This window comes from Watersipora subatra, chromosome 1 (genome assembly GCF_963576615.1).
Source record: "Watersipora subatra chromosome 1, tzWatSuba1.1, whole genome shotgun sequence".
Classification (NCBI taxonomy): Eukaryota; Metazoa; Bryozoa; class Gymnolaemata; order Cheilostomatida; family Watersiporidae; genus Watersipora; species Watersipora subatra.
In genome coordinates, this window is record NC_088708.1 from 54,619,454 (window position 1) to 54,632,358 (window position 12,905).

At 36.9% G+C, this 12,905-nt stretch overlaps 1 protein-coding gene across 1 annotated transcript; it reads left to right on the plus strand.

The window, feature by feature from the left end:
• The first annotated feature begins 4,722 nt into the window (after window positions 1-4,722).
• LOC137389000 (uncharacterized) lies at window positions 4,723-5,386 on the plus strand. The gene is made up of 2 exons (XM_068075474.1): window positions 4,723-4,781; window positions 5,134-5,386. Exons 1-2 carry the CDS (start codon window positions 4,723-4,725, stop codon window positions 5,384-5,386), a joined length of 312 nt encoding a protein of 103 aa, XP_067931575.1.
• Window positions 5,387-12,905: the final 7,519 nt, after the last annotated feature.

Here is a 12,905-nt window from a genome sequence, read left to right on the forward strand (position 1 = left end):
TGCACACAATAAGTAATTTTTTGGTACTACATCCAAAGTAATTCATGACAAACAATGCCCGAAGTTTCTTGAGACCTTGCTGTCTTGTAAATTATAACAAAGGTATGCAGTTCTGCTTCTCCTTGGTTCCACAGTGTTCAATAGAATTAAACAGTGCTCCATACTTTCTCTTTTCAGATTTGAAAGTCTTAAAATGTTGAACCACACAAAAACTAGCCTTTGTAGTAGTGGCAGTAAAATAAAGAAAAGCAACAGTACCTTTTGTAGGACTAAAGCAAAAAGCTATAGAAAAGATTGAGCAAATGTGTGCAGATCAATTCTTTAAAAAGCATATCAAATCGTTTAGTGTTCAGGACTTGAGTTATCCTCCCATCATTTGTTTCTATATAAATCATATGTGGGCGTACATCCAGTTTCTTGTGAATTATTCTTTTGGTAATCATGTGCAGAAAATCGTTAAATTTGAGAAGCAAGCGGAATCACTTTTACCTCTCTGGTTTGAAGTCTATGACAGAAGTTGAGGAATAAACTGACAGTCTCACTAATTATTAAGCCCATCAACTTCCATACTCCGTGAACCTAACACAAACATGGTGCCGCAAGTGAGGAAAGAGGACTATCAGTAACTGCAGCTAGATGCCCGACACCAGGTGACCGTCGAACAGCTAGATGAGCACGACAGTGACTCAGCTGAGTCATTGCTGTTCATACACGTAATATGTAGAGGCAAAAAGCTTACTTCCATCATCCAAACTGATAGGAGTCAGAGCGATAGAATATCAATTGGACACAGGAGCTTTTTGTAATGTGCTAAGCATCAAAAACTATGATTTACTGGGGGGACCGCCCGTGTCTAATAAGAAGCTGCCCAGTCTACAGCTGTACGATGGCATAAAAACAAAGCCGGGTGGAAGATGTGAGGCAATGATTTCAACTTTTCAAATTGTAACTAATGGGTCAACTTTTCAAATTCTTTGTAGTAAGGTCATCTAACATGAGCCTGTTTTCATTGGATGCCTACCTGAACCTGGGACTACTATTGGCAAACAAAAAATGGGTTAAGGTCATTAGTCACGATGAGTTTACAGACATCAACCGCCTTCTCCAGAAACACAAACCGTATTCAGTGGAATAGGTTGCCTACCAGGCGAATACCGCATAGAGATAGGCCCAAAGGTCACCCTAACACAGTGTCAAAGCAAAAAAATAGCCCTATCAATGAGAAGCAATCTGAAAGGTCAACTCCAGCCACTCACTGATGCAAATATGATCGCAAAGGTGCAAAAGCTTACGCCGTAGATCAGCAATGCCTTAGCAATGAGAAAACCAAACGGTAAACAAAGACTTTGCATTGACCCAGCGAACTTAAATAAGGCTATTCGAAAAAACCATTTTCCTATGCCTACACTATGGATGTTCTACCATAACTGGATGGTGCCAAAGTTTTCTCTCTTTGTGACGCCAAAGAGGGTTTCCTTCAATTCAAACTGGACGAGAAGTCAAGTGCCCTAACAACTTTCTGAACACCCTTCAAGAAATATAAATGGCTCAGAATGATTTTTGGACTGTCATCCAGTCTAGAAGAATGTTAAAGCAGGCTGATGGATGTCCTTGCTAGCCTCAAAGGTGTTATAATTGTAGCTGATGACATTCTAGTATCGAGAAAAGGAGATACTACTGAAGATGCCACTGCAGATCACAATCAAAATCTACTTACATTGGTCACATAATCTCAAAAGACGGTGTTTAGAAAGGTATAGACAAGAGCAATCGAGAATATTGAGACTCACCAGGATAGCAATGCCGTTTGGTGATTTTTAGGACATATAAACTATCTCTTAAAGTTTATACATAACTGCTTAGCCGAGACCGAACCTTTGAGAAGGCTACTTGGAGCAGCTAAAGAAGATTTTCGCCTTGCAAGAAGATCAGGGGAAGGCATTCCATACCCTCAAGCATAGAGTTATCTCCCCCCTAGAGTGATAACTGTGCCTTCAACAACACGAGCGTTTCCGATGCCAACAAGGAGCGTTTAGGCCACGCCCCTTTTTTGTGCTCCACAGTTAAGATAGTAATTATTGCTCATATTAAAGAAATGATGATTATAGTTTATTACTCTAATATATGCTTACTATTTAAAACAATTCAATACCTACATGCCTTGCAAAGGCACTGAGTAGATAGCGTTAAGTAAGTGAGTTAATGCAATCAGTTACTCCAATGATATACAGCCCCCACACATGGGGGGCTGTATATCATTGGTTACTCATAAATAAGATAGATAGTCATACTGGGGTTGTATTACATTGGTGTGATGGGAAGCTAATCGACTGCCATCAACTGAAAGTATTGACATTGTATGATGATAGAGTGATTCATTGACACCACAGTTCACAAACAGCCCTTGCATATAATATTAGATTTCAATACATATCAATCAAATACATACACTAGCTTGATCAAAGATGTCCACTGCTTAGTGGACATCTTTGCTTGATGTAAGCAAGCAAAAATTTCAAAAGTTAGAGTGGCAAATGTTGTTATATGTTAGATAGAAATAAATTATACTTAATTATACTAAATTATAATTATTTAAAAATAAAATAGACTTTTTTATTACTTTATTTATTAAATAATTTTTTATTGTAATCATAGCTAAACAGATTATATTTAGCCATTACTTGCTAATTATTTTACATTTAAACACATTTACAATTTTATTTTTTTCCTAATTTATTTCAACAAAATACTTCTTTCATGATATGAAATTTAAAAGTTGCAGTTGTTTGAAAAAGCTTGAAAACCTTTACAGTTTTCTTTTTCCTCTTAATTCCTTTGAACTGCTTAAAAATATTTTCTCATGATATGAAGTTTAAAAGTTAGAATGGTAAATGTTATATAAAAATAAATTTTCTGTCCAAAGACTTGTTTATTACTTGGGCAGCTCGGGTAGTACAGCTCATAGTTGATGGCAGTCGATAGCTTCCCATCACACTAATGTAATACAACCCCAGTATGACTATCTTATCTATGAGTAACTGATTGCATTAACTCACTTACTTAACACTATCTATTCAGTGCCTCTGCAAGTCATGTAGGTATCAGGGATTATGTGTATGTCACAATTTCCATTTCCATAATCCATTTTCATATTATTTCCATTTCCATAACATTTCCCTACTTCAATTCCATATTATTTCCATTTCCATAACATTTCCATAATTCGTTTCCATATTATTTCCATTTCCATAATTCATTTCCATATTATTTCTATTTTCATAACATTTCCATAATTCATTTCCATATTATTTCCGTTTCCATAACATTTCCCTACTTCATTTCTATATTACTTCCAGTTCCATAAAGTTTCCATAATTCATTTCCATATTATTTCCATTTCCATAACATTTCCCTACTTCATTTCCATATTATTTCCATTTCCATAGCTTTTCTATAAATCATTTCCATATTATTTCCATTTCCATATTTCTAAAATAAAATTTCCATATCCATTTCCCTAAAATTATGGAAATATTTATGTTTATGGAAATGGATATGGCAAAGTAAACATTTCCATAATATGTTTAGCGATCCCTGGTAGGTATTGAATTGCTTTAAATAATAAGCATATATTAAAGTAATAAACTATAATCATTATTTCTTTAATATGACCAATAATTACTATCTTAACTGGAAATTCATGATCCTTGTTTAACCCTTCTCATGGCTGATGTTATTGATCTAGTCAATTACTACGACTGACTAGCACAAAAAAGGGGCGTGGCCTAAACGTTCCTTGTTGGCACCGGAAATGCTCGTGTAGTTATCACTTTAGGGAGAGATAACTCTATGCCCTCAAGCAACTAGCAATTGCAAATGGCTAGTTGAGATGGGATGTTATTCCAGAACTTTGAAGTAAATCATCTAGTTACCATGCAACGTGATGCTAGTACTCATGGACTAGGAGCTGCTCTAATTCAGTACAACAAATCTGTGGCACTTACATCCTGCAGTCTGACAGAGTAAGAAAAACTATGCATTAATTGAGCTGGAATTGCTGGCAATAATGTTCGCAATGCAGCGCTTCGATCAATATGCCTTTGATAACCCAGATTTTCACATACATATTGATCATACACCGGTTACACCTATCTGGAACAAATCTCTGCTCAAAGCTCCTAAGAAGTTCCAATCCTTGTTATTAGCAAGCAGAGATATCCATCAAAGTTGGTTCACGGCCGCAGTAACCAGCAGATTGCTGCCGACATGCTCTCCAGATGGCCCACAGATATCCTGATGACTAACGCTGTGCCAGTCGGACAGATCTTCCAAATACAGAATCTCCTTTCTGATCCAAATATAGCTAATCCTCAACAAGATATACCAATCAGCATAGAAACTCATAAGCAAATCCAGACAGCAACACAAACTGAGGTCGAACTCAAAGAAGTCTAGGAACTAATAGTTGGTGGATGGCACAGGTAGGATCAGATTTCTACAGCCATTGAACACTATTTCCATCTCAGAGACCAGTTAGATGGGATAATCTACAAAGGGCCCCTATTAGTTTTCCCAAAATCATACAGGCTCAAAATTCTACAGAAGCTGCACACTAGTCATCAAGGTACAGCTGTAACTCTAAAAAGAACCAGGTCATGTGCATATTGGCCAAGCATGGCAATAGACATCACATCCCACATAAATTATTGTGTAAGCTTTGTAATGGATGGTCCAGCTCAGGGCAAAAAAACCATGACATACCGGCAGCTTTATAGGTCAAAGTAGGCATGGACCTGCTCACTCATAAAGGAAAAGACTACATCATAGTTGTGATGTGAATATTTAGTGGGAGATGCCCTGAGATTGCAAGTGCATATTGGTTAGGAATAGCCATCGGTATGTAACCACAGATGCTGTTTTATGTCTTATGTCTGTTTTATGTCTTATGTCTGTTTTATGTCTTCTTGCTGTAACCACATATCTTATCTATGTTGTTAGTGCTGATGAATAACTGGGCAGTCAGTTGTAAATTCCTTTGAGTAGTGTATGGTAATGTTATTGAATCTTAATAGTAAATAAAGAGCTGAGTTTAATACTCTGACAAACAAGCTACAATCTTGGCGATTACTTCAGTTTATTTTTTGAGTATGATTCTCAAAAAGATACCAGGACAAAAGCTGTCATAAAGGTGTGCAAGAGAATATTTGGTAGTTATGGTATTCCCATGATTGTGCAATCAGATAACGGACCTCAGTTCACAGTCGTGGAATTGGCTAACTTCAGCAACAGTCGGGGATTCGAGCATGCAACGAGCTCTCTAGAGAATGGCCAATCAAATTGGAAAGCAGAAGTAGCAGTGAAGATATTCAAATGGTTCTTGAGATGAGCAGAAGACCCATTCGTGACAATACTTGAATACAGGAAAACACCCACCGTTGGCATGTCCACATCTCGTACCCAAAGAATGATGGGTAGATCCAGCAGATCAATACTTCCTATCAGTGCCTCGACGCATAGCCAGAACAAGAAAATGGTACTCTAAGAAAAGGAAAGAAAAAGTTAGTGACACAACGATACTGACAAAACGGCAACTGATCTACCTGAATTGAAGATCGGGTCGCCAGTACTGATACGGAGACTCAAGGTATTAAAGCCGAGTAGAGTAAAGGGAAGGTGCTGGAAGCCATGTCTGACAAATTATATGCAGAGCTCAACAAGGACAGTGGCAACATTTTCCGACGCAACAGAGTAGACCTCAGAAAAGCCACCATACAACTCGATGAGCCTCTGAACATTGAACAGCACGATATGGATTCCCCAGGCAAGATGCACAAAATCACAGTTCCAGTAGTAGTTTCTGAGACAGCAGAAGCTGCAACATCAAGTGCCTCTCACTACAGCAAAATCCCACCAACCGAAACAACCACACCTCTAGGTGACACAGCCAACAATCCAGGTCACCGATCTCAACGCAATACCCGTATGCCAGCGAAGTGCAATGACTATGATAAGGGAAGATAGATATGATCCGATAGCACTTGAACATACATGTGTTACTCTTTGTTGAATACTAGACAACTTAAAACATTTCAACCGTTTAATCTGTTTATTTCAATTTTATTTGAAAGGAGATGTTCAGGACTTGAGTTATTCTCCCATCATTCGTTTTTATACAAACCATATGTGGGCTCACATCTGGTTTCTTGTGAATTATTATTTTGGTAATCATGCACAGATAATCGTTATATCTGAGTAGTAATCACAATCACGTTTAACTCTCTGGCTTAATGTGTACAACAGAAGTAAAAGAATAAACTGACAGTCCCAATAATTATTCAGTCTATCAACTTCCATACTCTGTGAACTTAACACAAACATAGTACCTAATGTGAAGATGATGAGAAGAAAAACGAGTGCCTGAAACAAGCGATAGTGGAGAAGCAGGTATATGATAGTTAAAGTTAAAATGTAGGAAATATAAAATATAAAAACCCAAAAAATGAATACAGATTTTTCAATGCTATATATTACATGTTACATATACATCTCAAATATGTATACATCACAAATATATATCACACATACATCGAACTTCTATTCTTCACTCAGGTACGTAGGCCTGAGTAAGCTACGTTTACCCTATTTTTCAAATAGAAAAATTATAGAACTGTGTCTCCAGTAAATGGGTTTACAACCTTCAGGAAACAAATCCAATTATGGGTTATCTGGTCTCACAAGGTGACAATTTACTCACAAAAACCGTTGTGTGACCATTGAGCGGCTTCAAAACTTTTTTTCAATAGTCACTGATTTCTTTCCAGCAACTACACATTGTAATATTTCTCATATTTTGTATTCATGCAACAAAATAGGCTTATGTTATATAGAAATAGGGTTTTAAACATCATTATTTTGCTATTTGTATTTTGTATCCTTAAAGTCTAATGATGACATGATGCTCTGAACAATGCTATGCTGGCATTGATTTTGTTGCAATGCAGCCAATTTTTAGGGTAAGGATCAAATACATATAATATTTTAATCAGCCCAAAACTTGTATTTGATTGGCATAATGTTAAATCTGACTGCACCAATGAAACTGCATTTAACAACTAAACTCATTCACAGAAAGCAGGCAAGCTCACAACAACCAGGTGTGCAATTGCTGAAATTAAAGTGTTTCATGACCATGACCACAAAAACTAGCTGTATTTTAACAATGTTATTAGTGTGTTTGTGCAACATGAATTTTGTATAAGCATAACTTTTGTCATAAACGGTGTTTATATTTTACTAGTACATGCATACTTCCCAAGGAGGCCTAGAACATTTGATATTAACTTCACTGTTCAAATCTGTACTTGCAGTTTTTGTCTGTGAAAACCATAGAGTACATCAAAACCAGTCACACCAAAGCTATATATGCAGACGGTATGGAAAAACGGTGAGCCACAAAAAAAAACTTGAAATTTGATGTGAGTATTCGCAAGAATGCTAAATTACAAACTTCCTATTACGATTGCCTAGCGTGAAAAATGTTGGCTCCGACCAAACAGCATGTTGTCAATCATTTTACTCTCTTCTTTGCCTCTTCATTAGGGCCCGTTGAGACTAATTTCTATACCGTCCCTTTTGCCACTTGTGCAAAAAAACAGTGACGAGTGGTTAACAATCATTTTTGTTTTTAGTTCCCTTCTCACAGCCCATTCTTTTGCATTTTTTCGCACCCTCATCTTTTTTCAGGGCTACCAACTCTAAGATAAATTAATGTGTGGCCGAAAGGTTCAACCATTTTAATTTGGCGTGAAATAGTGCACTAAACAGATTGGGTAGCTATAAAGCAGGGTTCAGCAACCTGCGGCTTTGGAGCCGCATGCGGCTCTTTTATCTTTGCACTGCGGCTCCACGTGGCTTATGAAAATATATTACTTTTAACCTTTTGAACTTTGCCGGGCGATATTCTGGCATTGAGTAGGGTGTGTCAAAAACACTAACGAAATACCAGCATCCACATAGAATATCATGCATCCACATAAATACCAGGAATACCAGCGTCCACATGGCTCAATATTCAAATGCTGTTTCTAAGTAACAGCATAAACCAAACAAATTAATTTTTGCACAGGGCTTTAAACTAAAAATTATACCTTCATTTTTAACCATTTTAAAATATCTTTATTTACTTCTTTCTTTGTAATAACAATTTAACTAGGACAAAATTGTAAAAAAAATTGATACAACTCGTTTGTTGGTAAGGCATAGCTGATTGTGACGTAGATGAAGAATTATATGATACTAACCATAGTTTTGCAGATTATTGTGACTCATAAAACGATGATGAACGTGTGCTCGATAGATATAATGCTGCTGTGAAGATTTTAGAAGTTTTTAAAATCGTACGAATTTTTATGGTTTTAGTCCGAAGAACTGTGAAACACATCGGTTTATATTTGGTGACAATTTGCTGTGTATTGCAGGACTCTTTTTACCAGTGTATCATAATCCAAATATCATTAGATTATGTGCGTATTTAGATATATTTAATGAAGTTTCAAAACCTGTTGGACAAATTGCCCAGGAATACTGACACACATTGACAAGAACAGCCAGGGTTCAAAGGATTAAAAAAGTATTTCTGTGTATTTTAGTTGTGTTAGTTATTTTTTACCACTTTAGATCTAAATTGGAAAGTTATTAAGACCTTGAAATATTAATAATGCAAGTACATTTTATTGTTTTTCATCGTTCAAAATAAATGTCATACTCGTAAAACTCGATACTCCTGCCAGAACGCCATCCATTTGCTGCAACTTTTAACCTTAACAAGGCCAAATATAGAGAAATGTAAGAAAAGAAAAATATCTGAAGAAAATATAACATTCAATAAAGCTTGGGCGGATTCACTTGCATTTATCTCTAACGAGAGTGGCTTACCAGTATGCCTAATATGTGGAAAAAACTAGTCAACAATAAATGATCAAAAGTCGCAAGACATTTCAATAATAGTCTTTGCTGAAAATTATCCTGAAAAAAAGAACAAAATCTGTTAAGGAACTAATACAAAAGGCTAATCTGACATAAAATAAATTCAAAAAGCGAGTGATGTCTGCAAATTCAACGACATATGCAGGTTTTGTGACCGCTCAGGAAATAACCAGGATTGGGAAACAGTTCACAGATGAAGAATATGTGAAGGAATCATTCTTTAAGATTTCAGAATACCTATTCGCGGAGTTTAAAAAACCAGTAAGAGATTGTGAAAAAAACGCTGCAGAAATTGTTCGCGCCATTTGGCAGGAAGTATGGGTCACATGATCAGATTACGACTAGATGATTAGACCAGACTGAAATGAAGCTGTAAGCTAGCGAGCATCTATATTTGGTAAGGGCTCTTAGGTAAAACCCGAAGTGTTTGTCATAAACTAGTGCTACGAGAAGTTTTATATTGAGCCTTTCATTGGCCTTTCAATTCACGTGAGAACAACCCGTGTCAGAACAATAACCAAATCGTTTGACTACGCCAGATAAATAAATTGGTCATAATCTACGGCGGTTTCATGATGGCGGCAATTAACTGTTAGTTTTTGCGCTTTTAGGAGCTTGTAATCACATTTGTACATATTTTGCACCTACAACACAGCAGAGTAAGACATGGTGAATCTTTTGATACCAAATAACTATAATGTGAATTTTGTTGCAAGTCAACCTTTAAAGCACATAAATTACATAATTTTTTTATTATATATTTCAATACATCAGAGTCTTGGCTTTTGAATGAGCCTATATGCAATACAAAAAGAATAATACAACTATGAAAAACAGGATGTCAAAAGTATGTCCTGCAAAAAAAACACTTGGTTCAGGTTCTCAAAATGTGATGTCACAATTATTATTTAGCTTTAGGTAGTCGATCGTTTTCGCTGCCATTGAGGCTGCGCTTTTCTGTGACAATCGGTGCTATTAAACCCAGAGAGCGCTAATAACAAACTAGAATTCTAGATAATCAACAATGCCCGAGATCGTGCTATCGCCCGACCAATACAAACACATGTCCTGGGTTAATTAATTATGCTTCAATAAATATACTGTCGTTGAGAAAGGTAATGAAATCACATCGATTAAATTGTGACCTGCGGTGGCGTAGCCCTAGGACTACATGTCAATCGCGCTTTCGCGAGATCACGCAATGCTTGAAACTAATTAGTCTCAGTCGCGACCCTCAACATCACAATAAAATGATAGGGCTAGTGCATAATATCATCGGGAAAATATAGTATGGTGCTTGGAATCTGAGTTATTTATCATAGAAATAATCTGTACATGGAGAACTAATGACACTGATTCCTTTGTCATTTTCATTGGCTCTCTGGAGTTGTCCTATCTTCGCCTGACACTAGCGTCATTATCGTAGTTGATAAATATAAGCGGTAAGCAATTAAATAGGCGGTAAGAGCACACAACACCGCATAAAAAAATTGTGACATCACAATTTCCCAGCCTATGCCAGTAAACATTTTTGTGGTAGGGCTCTGGGGAAATCCTATAAACACCAACCAATGTCTGTCTCACCATGGCAAACAATAGCTCATTGGAAAGCCAAGACTGTGATGTTTTGAAATATACAATAAAAAAATATGTAATTCATGTGCTTTAAGGGTTTTCAAACAAGATCACAAGCTGATCAATTCAGAGTATTTGCAGTCTGCAATAACTGCAATGCAAGCATCGTTTGAGAAACGATTCCGTGAGTTCAGAAAGGAAAAAACCACATTGGCCTCTGCCATCACTCCCCTGAACATCGATCCATCTCTGCTGAATGTGACTGCATTTGCAGGTGTAAGTCAACCTGATTTAGAGCTAAAGTTGGCTGACATAGCTGCTCACATAAACATGTGGGTATCTAAATTCAAAAGCTTGACAGATGATTTTCAAGATGCAGCCCATTAGAAGTCCACTCTTACACAAAATCACAAATGGAGTGATATTAAGAACCTTCCAAGACCGGACAAACTCTTGTTTGAAACCTGGAATGCCATCCCCAACATCTACATGAATATGAAGAAATGTACCTTTGGAGTCCTGCCTATCTTTGGACCCACATATGCATGTGAGCAGCTATTTTCCATCATGAACTACATTAAAACAAACACCATTCACACCTCACAGATGACAGCTTAGTCTTGTGTAAAGATAAAAGTGACTTTGCACAGCCCCAATTTTCAGACGCTGTGCGCAGAGGTTCAGGAGCAGAAGTCCCAATAACCAGGTAAAATAAACATTTATGCAAATATTTGACAAATATTCATTTTTTATTGTTTTTTCTTAATTTTTATTTTCTCGTGAGCACTTCGTGGATTTCATAAGCAACACATAGTTGTTTATATTGTAAATGTTTATATGTAAGGGTGGGTTAAGAAAAAGCAATACACAGTATTATTTTTATAGCCCATTTCCAAAAGTAGTCAAAAGCACTAATAAATGTATGTATAGTTCTCCTTTTTAAATGCGTTTTTTCACCATTTTAGATATTGTAGTGTCTAGCGAATATGTTTTGTATTTGTGTTAGCTTTCATTTTTACATTTTGCTAGTAGCAAGTCGCCGGCTTTTTTTAGTGATAACTTCTGGTTGCTAACAGCATGTTTAGTTTTTAGAGTGTTACTATGCGATATGAATTATCAATAAACAAGCTAACAAAATAAATCTTAATCCATCTAGTAGACGGATGTGGTAGACGGATGTCATCGCCAGTCATCTGGCGATGACTGGATGACTGGTTTCCTGAAGAAGCATCAGAATATTTCATGCCGAAAGCCAGAGGCTACTACATGTAGTTTAAGCCGTGGAAAAAGCTTTAGGAAAAAAAATGCCAGTGATTTTTATGACAACTTTGAGACAGTGATGGTTTCCAGGCTAGTGATATTTGGAACATGGACGGAACAGGATTGACTACAGTACGTAAGCTTTCAAAGGTTTTAGCTGACCGAAAAGCTCACCAAGTTGGCCAAATAATGGAAGCGGAGCGTGGAATGCTGGTGACTATGATCGGAGCAGTAAATGCTTCTGGAGGATTTATTCCACCATTTCTAATCTTTCCCGGGGTAAATTTTAAAAGCCACATGCTTTCAAGAGCATCAACCGGCACTATTGGTGCGGCGAACCCTTCAGGGTGGAGAAAATAAAGGTTTAAGAAATGATTAAGAAAAGCATGCCCAGTAGCAATGACTATCTCAAATATAACATCAGGGTTCAGACGCCCAGGAATTTCCCTGTCCAAATCCAGATGCAGCATCATGTGAGATCTCTCTCATTTCTGGAACAGCCAATACCATCAGATCAATCTAGTTGCTCATACAGTGAGAGTGAAGTTGTTACAAGTGACATCATGGTGGCCCCAGAGCAGATATGTCCATTTCTCAAGATTGGTCCATGGAAAACAAATGGTGGAAGGAATAGAAGAAAAACAGCAATCCTGACTGACACACCTACAAAGAGGCAGCTAGAATAGGAGGCTAGGATTAGACATGGAAAAAAGGGGAGAGACCAAACAGAAAAGGTAGGCAATAATAACTGATCAATTGTGGGCGATCAGAGACTTGCGACAGTGATGTTCTAACAAAAAATTGCTGACGACTAGTTTTCTCTAAACACAAAACTTGCTACTTTGTTTTCTTCAGTTCAAGGACTAAAAATTTCAACTAATTTACTAATTGAAATTGAATCTAGCAGTGAAGAGGAGCAAATGCCAGTTACTCTCTCTCTGACAGTGATGAGCCAACAAGTGAAGCAGATCTACCTCCTAATTCAACAATCATCCAGAGCAGCGATTTGGTCATATCAAACTATGTGGTGGTCGCGGTACACAGTAAGAAAAATGCTAAACATTTTGCAGCATCAATTTTAGATG

Excerpts from the sequence above, each read along its gene's own strand:
- LOC137389000 (XM_068075474.1), top strand. The coding sequence starts at position 4,723 with ATGGATGGTCCAGCTCAGGGCAAAAAAACCATGACATACCGGCAGCTT. Across the intron at positions 4,782-5,133 it reads CGGCAGCTTTATAGGTCAAA|TTTATTTTTTGAGTATGATT; the intron begins GTAGGCATGGAC and ends CGATTACTTCAG.